This window comes from Conger conger, chromosome 6, assembly GCF_963514075.1.
Source record: "Conger conger chromosome 6, fConCon1.1, whole genome shotgun sequence".
Lineage (NCBI taxonomy): Eukaryota > Metazoa > Chordata > Actinopteri > Anguilliformes > Congridae > Conger > Conger conger.
The window spans coordinates 1,091,358-1,104,566 of NC_083765.1; the positions used below are offsets into that span (position 1 = coordinate 1,091,358).

At 48.8% G+C, this 13,209-nt stretch overlaps 2 protein-coding genes across 2 annotated transcripts in view; both read right to left on the bottom strand.

Annotated features, from left to right (window-relative positions):
- LOC133131751 (semaphorin-4F-like) overlaps window positions 1-1,230 on the bottom strand; it is a 14,522-nt gene extending 13,292 nt beyond the window's left edge. Inside the window, exons 1-3 of the mRNA XM_061247194.1 lie at window positions 1,129-1,230; window positions 893-1,004; window positions 539-636 (exon numbers count right to left, since the gene is read on the bottom strand). Of these exons, the coding sequence (XP_061103178.1) occupies window positions 539-620 (82 nt within the window). The 5' untranslated portion in view covers window positions 621-636; window positions 893-1,004; window positions 1,129-1,230. The remainder of the gene's footprint in view (window positions 1-538; window positions 637-892; window positions 1,005-1,128) is intronic.
- A 652-nt stretch (window positions 1,231-1,882) lies between these two features.
- LOC133130420 (docking protein 1-like) lies at window positions 1,883-10,014 on the bottom strand. The gene is made up of 5 exons (XM_061245006.1): window positions 9,752-10,014; window positions 7,258-7,548; window positions 6,294-6,363; window positions 5,083-5,255; window positions 1,883-3,297 (listed from the first exon to the last, which is right to left on the bottom strand). Exons 1-5 carry the CDS (start codon window positions 9,806-9,808, stop codon window positions 2,689-2,691), a joined length of 1,200 nt encoding a protein of 399 aa, XP_061100990.1. The 5' UTR covers window positions 9,809-10,014; the 3' UTR covers window positions 1,883-2,688.
- Window positions 10,015-13,209: the final 3,195 nt, after the last annotated feature.

Genomic DNA, 13,209 nt, shown 5'->3' on the forward strand with positions numbered 1-13,209 from the left:
CCCAAATCAGCCATTTCACTCATCTCCCTCCACTGCCACCTATGACCTCCCCAAATCAGCTATTTCACTCATCTCCCTCCACTGCCTGTCTTCATCAGCTGCATCACACGCAAACCCCTGATCCAGATATCCCCCAAGACAGATTTTTTCTCTTTCATTCTTTCTTTCTCGCTCTGGATTTCCTTGGATGGATTTTCCATGTTTAATGTTATAAGTATATAAGTCTAAACTAAAAGGCTTTCTGTCAATTCTTAAATGTATTTTTTTAAGATAAACATTGCCTGTTAGGTTAACATTGCACCTATGTTATTGACCATGAGTGCGCATCTGGGACTTCTCGGTGATAGCGCAAATACTCCAAGCAATATATAACAGGTATAAATGTGTTAAGGATCTGATGTTACTGAACTGGACACGCACTGTATAAAAACACCCAAACATAAACACTGCATAGACATTTTTATCCGCGCAAGTTGATAAGCGTGCCATCTCATTCCTTCGTTCACTGAAATGTAAGGCTTTAGCCAAGGCTGCTTACCATCAGTTGTGCCGGCTGGGCTGCAGGCGACGAGCCAATGCCCCATAAACAGGACGGTTAAAGTTCTCACTGGCGTCTTCATCTTATGGGGAACAGAACTGTAAACATGATCAAAGTTTCACCTGTCACTGTTGCACTGGTACATTTTAGATTTCATTATTCACGGAAATGCGCGAATACTGAGAACCGCACTAGCACTATTAATTCTAAGGATTCTTATTCCCGTCAAGAGCATATTTTAAGAAAACACAACAGATTGACTTGTAGTCAGGCTGGAATACGACGTTGTGAATTCTTTGCCAGCGATATTTAAATGAACAGACAGTAACCTACTTATAACAAAACATAACTCACTGTTTATGTCTTAATCCCTGAAGAGGCGAGCGAACACACACTCTACTTCAATTTTGGCGTGCCACTTCTCCCACATTTTTAATGTCCTCGTTCATTCCTGAATAAAATCCACCTTCAAAAAAATGTAAATGGAGAAACCGGTTTCGTCTGCAACTGAAGCTTGTAACTGTAAACCTCCCACTCCGCCCACAGAAACCCGTTAAAAATGAACTTGAACTTGAAATAGAACATTCTACCTTTTGAATATGTCCGTTGACATGGTACATCTGTGTGGTAGTATTCATAAAGACGATGAAATCACTGCAATGTTTTTAAACAACTATATACACTCAGTGCGCACTTTATTAGGTATTTATGAGACTTAAATTTTTCGACTTCTACTGCTGTAGCCTATCCACTTCGAGTTAGGATGCGCTGTGTGTTCAGAGATACTCTTTTGCATACCACTATTGTAATGTGTGGTTTGCATTACTGTCACATTCCTGTCAGCTTTGACCAGCCTGGCCATTCTCCTCTGACGTACCTCATTAACAAGGCGTTTCTATCTGCAGAACTGCTCCTCAATGTATTTTTGTTTTTTGTTTTTTTTCACCATTCTTTGCTAAATCTAGAGACTAGTGTGCGTGAAAATCCCAGGAGATCAGTAGTTTCTGAGATACCACCCTGCCACCAACAATCATTCCACAATCAAAGTAATTTTTTTCCATTCTGATGGTTGATGTGAACATTAACTGAAGCTCCTGACCTGTACCTACATGATACTATGCATTGCACTGCTGCCACACAAGTGTCTGATTAGGTAATCGCATGAATAAGTAGGTGTAATAAAGTACAAATGTTCCTAATTCAGTGCTTGGTGAGTGTATAGTGGGCTCCAGAATCATTGGCACTCCTGACTGGAAATGCACAAAAAAGGTTTGATAAACTCAAATGCAAACATGTGAAAAATATTGTACTTTATTAATGTTTCAACTAGAATCAAATGTTCATTTAAAAAAATAGATTTCACCAAAATCAAGCTTTCATAATTATTGGCACCCCTGGTTTAGCATCCATCTCTGGCAAGGATAACAGCATGGAGTCTTTTCCTGTAGTGGTTGACAAGATTAAGGAACACATTTGGAGAGATTTTGGGCTGAACCTATGCGGATCCTTGCAAGATCCTTCACATTCTTAGGTTTGCACTTAACTGCCCTCCTCAGTTCAGCCCGCAGGCATCAGTTCAGCCCGCAGGTTTCAGTTCAGACATGACATGGCCACTGCAGAACATTGCTTTTGCTGTCACAGAACCATTTCTGTGTGGATTTTGAGGTATACTTTGGTTTATTGTCTTGCTGAAAAGTCCACTGACAGCCAAGTCTCAGCCTTGTGGTCGAGGCAACCATTGTCCGCTAAAATGGGCTGATACTTATCCATTATACTATTGATCTTAAACAATACCCCTGGACCTCTGGAATTAAAACATCCCCAAAACATTACTGCCCGCCATTATATTTCACTGTGGGCAGGGCGCACATCTCCTTTTAGGTTATGTTTTGACCTGTAAGTGGTTTAATCCCAGACAGACAGGCAGACAGTTCAACAGACAGGCAGACAGACAGACACACAGACAGATAGACACATATACACAGACAGGCCGACAGACAGACACAGATACACAGACAGGCAGACACACAGATACACAGACAGACAGGCACACAGATACACAGACAGACAGGCAGAGTGGTGTAAGTTGAGTGATCTCAGGCCTGGAGCTTTGTCTCTGTGCTGACCAGTGTGGGGTTAAAGGTTAAAGGTTAAATGACTCCCAGGTTGTCGTAGATGATGTCATCGGAGTCTGGGTCCCAGGTGATGTTCGGGGTGGCATGTTTGGTGACCTGGCTGTACAGGGTGTGGGGGTCACAGGGGTCACCAGGGTCAGAGGTCAGCATGTGGTCCTCCTCCTCCATGCCCCTGGGGCTCCAGGACTTGGGACTCCCCCGCAGGGCCCCCTGTCTCTCCGGCCGGCTGCACACAGAGCGCTCCCCCCCCTCAGAGAGCTGTGGGTCAGGGGCGTCGCCACGGCGAGGCCTGGGGGGAGCGGGGCTGGGGGCTGGGGGCTGGATGTGGTCCAGGGGGGTGCAGTAGACGGGCTCCGGCGGTTGGGCAGGCTGTAGGGGGGCAGGCTGACGCACACAGTCCACGGGGAGGGAGTAAGCAGCACTGGGGTCCTCCAGCAGTCCTGGGCTCTGCCGCCCGGGCTCACAGGGGGCGGAGCTGCTGCCAGGCTCCTCCTCCTGCAGGACCCTGTGCTGCTGTATAGCTGTTTCCATGCAGGCAAAGATCTGGCCACCCTGTGCCGAAACAAAGCTGAAGGTCCCCGGGCCTGACTCACAGCGCCGACCTGCCTCCACCGAAAACATGCCCTGAAACACAATAACATACACACACACTGATAACACACACTTATACACACACACACTGATAACACACTTATACACACAGACACTGATAACACACACACACTGATAACACACTTACACACACAGACACTGATAACACAGACACTGATAACACACACACACTGATAACACACTTATACACACACATAGATAACACACACTTATACACACACTGATAACACACACTTATACACACACACACTGATAACACACATTTATACATACACTGATAACACACACCTACACACACACTGATAACACACACTTATACACGCACACTGATAACACACACTTAGACACACACACCAATAACACACACTTGTACACACACACGCACTGATAACACACACTTATACACACACTGATAACACACACTTATACACACACACTGATAACACACTTATACACACACACTGATAACACACTGATAACACCCACACCAATAACACATACACTGATAACACACAATGATAACACACACTTATACACACACACTTATACACACACACAGACAACACACAACAATAACACACACATATACACACCAATAACACACACTGATAACACACACTTATACACACACACCAATAACACACACACTGATAACACACACTTATACACACACACTGATAACACACTTATACACACACAGATAACACACACTTATACATACACACTGATAACACACACTTATACACACACACCGATAACACACACTTATACACACACACTGCTAACATGCCGATAACACACACTTATACACACCAATAACACACAGACAGATAAAACAGATGATAACACACACACACCAATAACACATACACTGACAACACACAATGATAACACACACTTATACACACACTGATAACACACATTTATACATACACTGATAACACACACCTACACACACACTGATAACACACACTTATACACGCACACTGATAACACACACCGATAACACGCATGTATACACACGCACACTGATAACACACACTGATAACACACACTTATACACACACACTGATAACACACTCTCATGGACATCGATAACATGCACACTGATAACACACACCGATAGCGCACACTCATACACACCAATAACACATACACTGATAACACACAATGATAACACACACTTATACACACACTGACAACACACCGATAACACACACTTATACACACACACTGACAACACACCGATAACACACACTTATACACACACTGATAACACACACCGATAACACACACTTATACATACACAGACTGATAACACACAACGATAACACACAACGAAAGAAAACACTTATACACACACCAATAACATACCCTTATACACACACACTGATAACACACACCGATAACACACACTTATACATACACAGACTGATAACACACAACGATAACACACACTTATGCATACATACACTGATAACACACAACGAAAGAAAACACTTATACACACACCGATAACATACACTTATACACACACCATAAACACGCTTTCATACACACCCCACAAACACACTTTCATAAGCACCCAAGCTAAAAATATGCATTCATGCACATCCAAGCTACAAACAAGAGTACCTGGAGTCTCTATGAGTATCTGGGTGTGTGTATGGAGTGTGTGTTATTACCTGGTGTATGTATGGAGTGTGTTAGAACCTGGTGTGTGTATGGAGTGTGTGTGTGGGGGCTTTTGTCAGATGGCACATTCTTTTGTCACACCCACCACCTCTGATTTCTGACCTTGTCGTATCCATAGCGACGCAGGAGCCGGTAGGGCCAGGCCAGCAGGATGTTGTGGGCATGGCCGTCGCTCAGTGTGAGGGCGTGGTCGTCCACACTGAGCCAGTGCGCCCCCTGGAGGCCACAGCGCTCTGAAGCCTCCGTCTGCTGCACCGTCACCCAGAACCGCCTGGCTGCGTCACAACCATAATACCACCACATCACAACCACATCACAACCACAACACAACACAGCCACAACCACATCACAACCACAACCACAGCCACATCACAACCACAACCACAGCCATAGCCACATCACAACCACAACCACAGCCACATCACAACCACAACACAACCACAACACAGCCACATCACAACCACAACACAACCACAACTACAACACAACCACATCACAACCACAACCACAACCACAACACAGCCACATCACAACCACAACACAACCTCATCACAACCACATCACAACCACAACACAACCACATCACAACCACAACACAGCCACATCACAACACAATCTCATCACAACCACAACCACAAAACAGCCACATCACAACCACAACACAACCACATCACAACCACAAAACAGCCACATCACAACCACATCACAACCACAACCACAACCACAACCGCAACACAGCCACAACACAACTGCATCACAACCACAACCACAACACAGCCACATCACAACCACAACACAACCACATCACAACCACAACACAACCTCATCACAACCTCATCACAACCACAACACAACCACATCAGAACCACAACAGAACCTCATCACAACCACATCACGACCACAACACAAAATCTTCACAACCACAACTTAAGCACAACACAACCACATCACAACCGTAGCATCATAACCACATCACAACCACAACACAACCACCACACAACCTCATCACAACCGCATCACAACCACAACACAACCGCATCACAACCACAACACAACCTCTTCACAACCACATCACAACCACAACACAACCTCATCACGACCACAACACAACCACATCACAGCCACATCACAACCACATCACAGCCACAAGACAGCCACATCACAACCGCGTAGCAACCACGTCACAACCATATCACAACCGTGTCACAAGCGCAACACTACCCTCCTCTCTGACTGACACAGAACACCTCTGTAATAATGCTGTAATAACACAGTAACGTTGTAGTAACACGTTAATAACACTGTACTCTTACCTTCCTCTCGAGATTCATAGATCAGATTCTCCTCCATCTTGAGCTGCTGGGAGTCTGTCCCCCCACCACCCTGTGCCACACACACACACATACACAATGACAGACAGGCACACACACATAGACACACAGACACACACACACACAGACACACAGACACACACACACGCACAGGCAGATGGACACACACACACACACACACACAGGCAGTATACATTAGGCTTTTCTGAGGATTGGCTGAACAGAAAGGGCCATGGTTACATGGGAGACAGGAGGGGCTACAGGGGTAAAGGCGGGGCTACAGGGAGACAGGAGGGGCTACAGGGAGACAGGAGGGGCTACAGGGAGACAGGAGGGGCTACAGGGGTAAGGGCGGGGCTACAGGGAGACAGGAGGGGCTACAGGGAGACAGACGGGGCTACAGGATTAAGGGCGGGGCTACAGGGAGACGGCCGGGGCTACAGGGAGACAGGAGGGGCTACAGGGGTAAGGGCGGGGCTACAGGGAGACAGGAGGGGCTACAGGGAGACAGGAGGGGCTACAGGGGTAAGGGCGGGGCTACAGGGAGACAGGCGGGGCTACAGGGGTAAGGGCGGGGCTACAGGGGTAAGGGCAGGGCTACAGGGAGACAGGAGGGGCTACAGGGAGACAGGAGGGGCTACAGGGGTAAGGGCGGGGCTACAGGGAGACGGGCAGGGCTACAGGGGTAAGGGCGGGGCTACAGGGGTAAGGGCGGGGCTACAGGAAGACGGGCAGGGCTACAGGGGTAAGGGCGGGGCTACAGGGAGACAGGAGGGGCTACAGGGAGACGGGCGGGGCTACAGGGGTAAGGGCGGGGCTACAGGGAGACAGGCGGGGCTACAGGGGTAAGGGCGGGGCTACAGGGAGACAGGCGGGGCTACAGGGGTAAGGGCGGGGCTACAGGGAGACAGGCGGGGCTACAGGGAGACAGGGCGGTGTGACTGACCCTGCCCTGAAAGGCGGTCTGGCAGATGGTCTCCACCCAGCGGGGGCAGTCCTGGGCGGCGGTGGCGAACACGTAGGCCTGCTGGGCCGTGCGCACGCAGAACGAGCCCATGGCCTCCTGAGGGCCCGCCTCCGAGGGCGTGGCCAGCACCGTCACGCATTCCGATAGGCGGATCACCTTCCTGTCCGACCGCCAATCACTGCTGCCCGGCCTCTCCCCCTCAAACACCTCCAACCGTGCAACTCCATGAGGCCCGTCAGCAAACAGCACTGCCCAAGTCTTCTTCCACTTCTGAGAGAGAGAGAGAGGAGGAGAGAGAGCGAGGAGGAGAGAGAGGGGAGAGAGGGAGAGAGAGGAGGAGGAGAGAAAGGGGAGAGAGGGAGAGAGAGAGGAAGAGGGAGAAGGAGAGAGAGGGGGTGAGAGAGAGGGAGAGAGAGGGGGAGAGGGAGAGAGAAGAGAGAGAGGGGGGAGAGGTGGAGAGAGGGAGGAGGAGAGAGGGCAGGAGAGAGAGAAGGAGGGAGAGAAAGAGGAGAGAGGGTAAGAGAGAGAGGGAGAGAGAGAGTGAAGGAGAGAAGGGAGAGAGGGAGAGAGAGAGGGGGAGAGGGAGAGAGAAGGGAGAGAGGGGGGAGAGGTGGAGAGAGGGAGGAGGAGAGAGGGGGGGAGAGAGAGAAGGAGGGAGAGAAAGAGGAGAGAGAAAGGGGGGGGGGGTCACAGATTAAGTCAGACAGAGATGAAGAGGGCTATCCAAAGTTAAACCAAACTCCTCCAACAGCCCTAGAATCAGGGGTTTCATTCCCCAAGACTGAGCTGACTGAGCCTCTGGCTCAGGAGTTTCTCCACAAGGGACAGCGAGTTAAAGGGGCAGTCCACCCAAAAGTATTTCACAACTTTAGAAGCAGTTCAGTGTGATATAATGAATCTCTATATACCAATGCTTATATGAGGTGACAATTTACATTAGAAGAATTTGACAGCAACATGTCTGTCAAAATATAATGCCACAGTTGCCCCCAAGCATCAGCAGAGCTCCAAAATACACATTTTAATCCAGAACTATTTCTTCTCCAGCTGGAACTCACCAAATGTGTCCAATTTTTCTCCAAAGCACGGCAGTATTCTGGGGCAAAGTGCCCATGTCATAGTCCGACATTGCGAGCTCAGGGAGTTCCTGAATTGTCTTGACACAGTTTCACTAACTGAAGTTCACAGCTGGCTGATGTACACTTTGATGTATCCATATGCAAGCCAAGCACAGCAAACAGCTAAAACACTGAAACTGTTTGGTCCACTTTGGCCCAGATGGTGGTGTGCTTCGGCAGAAATGTGTGCTTGAGGGGCTCACCATTTCCGCCGAAAGGTCCTGTGATGGGGGCCCAGGGACCCACATTCCCCCAGAAGTGTTTTAAAACTCAGTGGTTACTGGAGTTACTGCAGATTATTAAGTCTCTGTTGCCAAAAAGCAAATTTCCCGAACTGAAGTCAAATTCATTCAAAACTAGGTACCCAGGGCACATGCTCTGGTGCCAAAGCGCCCCACAGCCCAATATGGCCGCCCCCGCCCCCCCCCCCCCCCCCCAGCCCCCCCCCCCGCCCCCTGCGCAGGCAGGAATGTCAGCGATCAAACCCAGGTCTCAACCTGCCCAAATACTCACTGCACCCACCCTGCCCAGACACGCCTCTGACTGCGGAATGCAAATAACATTACGCACACACACACACACACACACACACATGTACACATACACACACACACACACACACACGTACACACACACACACACGCACATGTACACACATACACACACGCACACACACGTACACACACATGTACACACACACACACACGCACATGTACACACATACACACACACACACACACACACACACGCACATGTACACATACACACACACACACACACACACATGTACACACACACACACACGCACATGTACACACATACACACACGCACACACACGTACACACACATGTACACACACACACACACGCACATGTACACACATACACACACGTACACACACATGCACACTGATAGGCACACTGACACACACACACACGCACACACACACACCCATGTACACACACACACACACACACATACATACATACATACATACATACATACACACGCACGAACTGTAATCCATGGCATTAGGAATCTATCACCACAACAAAGAAAATGTCGATAAATAGTCAATATCTCGCTCCCGGCCAAGTCCTATCATTTAAAGCAGTTACACGGTTGTGGCACAGCCTCGCTGTCCAACTTCTTCGCAGGGTGTATGTACGGTCAGCAGAATTAAAACGACATCGCAGAATTAAATTCGCGTGTTGTTGTACATTATTTTTATTCGAATCTAAACGAAGTTCTCCTGCACTCCCATAGGGCAACGCAAAACATTCTAAATTGTTACCCATGTGGGAATGCACACCGCTGAAATTGAATATATCTGAATATATATATATATATTTACCTTGACGATCTTGTGCTGTTGCATGTACAACTGGCCTTCTTTAATATGCCCGTCCATCTCTGCCGCTTCGCTGACTGATGGCCCGCATCCAAAACTAGGTTTAGGTTCAGGAATGATCTAATTCCTTCTATAGACAAAGATTAACGGCACGTTCAAAGTAGACTAGAAGACGGTAAACATAGCAATAGTATTTCCGATTTGGTAATATGCTATCACCATAGCAGCGACGTCCTTGAAGGTTTATTCACAAGGGAGTGCCTACATTTCACCACAACCGACCCACAGTGTGTGACGTGAACTTTATGTACATATTCTCTCTCTCTCTCTCTCTCTCTCTCTCTCTCTCTCTCTCTCTCTCTCTCTCTCTCTCTCTCACACACACACACACACACACAAAAATACCAGAAACAATATCAACTTTACATATCATTTATTATTATTATTATTATTACTATTATTATTATTATTATTAGTAGTAGTAGTAGTAGTAGTAGTAGTAGTAGTAGTAGTAGTAGTAGTAGTAGTATCGTAGTTGTTAAACATACCTGTATTAATAACAATTGTAACAATAACAATGTAATTAGTATGATTTTTTGCTCTCAAGCTATCATTTACTTTCTCGTCATAACTGAACCCAGTCTGTGTGCACTCAGGGGATTCTGGAATTCTCTTGAATAGTTGTAGATGTAAGTGACGTGGGGGGAGGTTAGAGACCGGACTTTGGACTTCAGGTGTGTCCAAAGTCTTTCTAATTTAAGTCATTTGAAAAAAAGGTAGCCTACAGATAAAGTTTTTAACAAAAACATTATTTACTGTTGCATTTATATTGCTAAATGGTGTTACATTCCTTGAGACACCGCGGTGGTAAGGTAAAAAACGCAATTATGTCAATATGTGCATGATAATTTCACCCCTTATCAAACACTGATCCACCTACATGCAGACCATTCTAGATACAGCTCCGTAGAAAAACGGGGCGGGCAGATCGAAAGGACGTAAGGACGAAACTCGTCTCAGGGCTGTCCGCGCTCCAGAGGAGTAATATTATAGTTTATTATTTATTGGTGAAGAAACCCAAAGCTCATATCGGGTTTAGTATGGTACATAATGGACATTCACGGATATAAGGAACATTTAAAAATCCGGACCAATAAATACATTTTCGTGCATCTCTCCGGTCTGAAGAAGAACGCTGCTCTGTGACGACATTGGTTTCATTGCGTCGTTGGCTATATGACGTCACAGAGAGTGGGCGCGCTTCGCCCTTACCCCTGAGCGTCCGCGGATGGTCGCGTGAATAGCAGCCAATCCCGATTTAAAAGGACATGTGTGGATAACTGCTTCCCCAATTTAAATAATCTCCGTGAAAACCGCCGATTCAACACATTGCCAGGCTGAATCGAGACAGAGCCACAGACAGGAGAATATTGATGTCAGAACCACAAGGTGTAAGTGCTTTGTGTCATGTTCTTTTATTTTATTTTAATGAGCCTTTCCTAATTAAAAATTCTTAAGTAGGATTAGCCTAACTCATTAAAATAGCCCTTCTGAGTTTAATATGGGGTGATGTTGACTGTGAGGGTGATGTTGAGCGTGATGTTGGGTGAGAGAGTGATGTTGGGTGATGGTGGGTGATGTTGGGTAATGTTGGGTGAGAGGGTGATGTTGAGCGTGATGTTGGGTGAGAGAGTGATGGTGGGTGATGGTGGGTGATGTTGGGTAATGTTGGGTGAGAGGGTGATGTTGAGCGTGATGTTGGGTGAGAGAGTGATGTTGGGTGATGGTGGGTGATGGTGGGTGATGGTGGGTGATTGGTGGCTGTGTGTGTCTCCAGGGCTGTGCCCCCAGTAGTGCAGGTGTGTATCTCAGCACCTACAGCTGTGACTACAGGAGCCCTGAGGACCAGCAGGCCCCGCCCCCCATGAAGAACTGCGGCCTGCGAGCCAGGACTGCCCCCCCGCCCCTCATCCCGCCCCTGCCACGCCCACTGCCCCAGCCCTCGCCCTTCGCCCAGCCGGTACAGAGTGGCACAGGGGGGGTTCCATGGTAAAGTAACAGCAGAGGTGAAATGAGTAACACTCGCTCTCTGCCCCGCCCCAGGCCTGCCCCCGCCTGCGGAAGAGGAAGCTGGAGCAGCCCCGCCCCCCCCCTGGAATGCTGCAGGTGGCCCCGCCCCCCCCTGGCGTGCTGCAGGTGGCCCCGCCCCTGACAGTGCAGGAGGAGGGGGCGGGGCTGCCGGGCCGGGCGGATAAAGCCACACAGCTCCGCCCACCTCAGCTTGACAAGGCCACACAGCTGCACCTGGCCAGCTGGGGGGAGGCACAGCGCTCTTCCCCTCCCAATGATAGCTCCGCCCACAGCCCCACCCAGCAATAAAGCACAGCCCCGCCCACCCCCATAGCTACTCCCGCCCCTAAAGCCCCGCCCACCCCCATAGCCACTCCCAACCCTAAAGCCATGCCCACCCCCATAGCTACTCCCACCCCTAAAGCCATGCCCACCCCCATAGCCACTCCCACCCCTAAAGCCATGCCCACCCCCATAGCCACTCCCACCCCTAAAGCCATGCCCACCCCTATAGCCACGCCCGCCCCTAAAGCCATGCCCACCCCTATAGCTACTCCCACCCCTAAAGCCATGCCCACCCCTATAGCTACTCCCACCCCTAAAGCCATGCCCACCCCCATAGCCACTCCCACCCCTAAAGCCATGCCCACCCCCATAGCCACTCCCACCCCTAAAGCCCCGCCCACCCCTATAGCCACGCCCGCCCCTATAGCCCCCGAACACACAGGACCAGCTGCAGCTGCAGAGAACAGTCCAGATACCTGAAAAATGAACATACTGCCCTGGAACAAAGTTCCAGTCTCCTCAGTGAGAAATGTGTTTGCTTTTACTTCTGAAGCTTCACTGAAGTGCACAGCGTGTGAGTCACACTGAATCACACTGACCTGTGTGTCACACTGAGTCACACTGAGTCACACTGACCTGTGTGTCACACTGAGTCACACTGAGTCACACTGAGTCACACTGAGTCACACTGACCTGCGTGTCACACTGAGTCACACTGAGTCACACTGAGTCACACTGAGTCACACTGACCTGCGTGTCACACTGAGTCACACTGAGTCACACTGACCTGTGTGTCACACTGAGTCACACTGAGTCACACTGAGTCACACTGACCTGTGTGTCACACTGAGTCACACTGAGTCACACTGAGTCACACTGACCTGCGTGTCACACTGAGTCACACTGACCTGCGTGTCACACTGAGTCACACTGAGTCACACTGAGTCACACTGACCTGCTGAGCTCATGCTGGGACTCTGCTTCCTCACACAGCCTGCACCCTTATGCAGACGCACCGTCCGTTTCAATGCGTTGGCCTGGCACTGTCGCTTCATTCACGTACTTACATCGGGCCTAACGCAGGACACAAAGCACAAGTGTTTGTG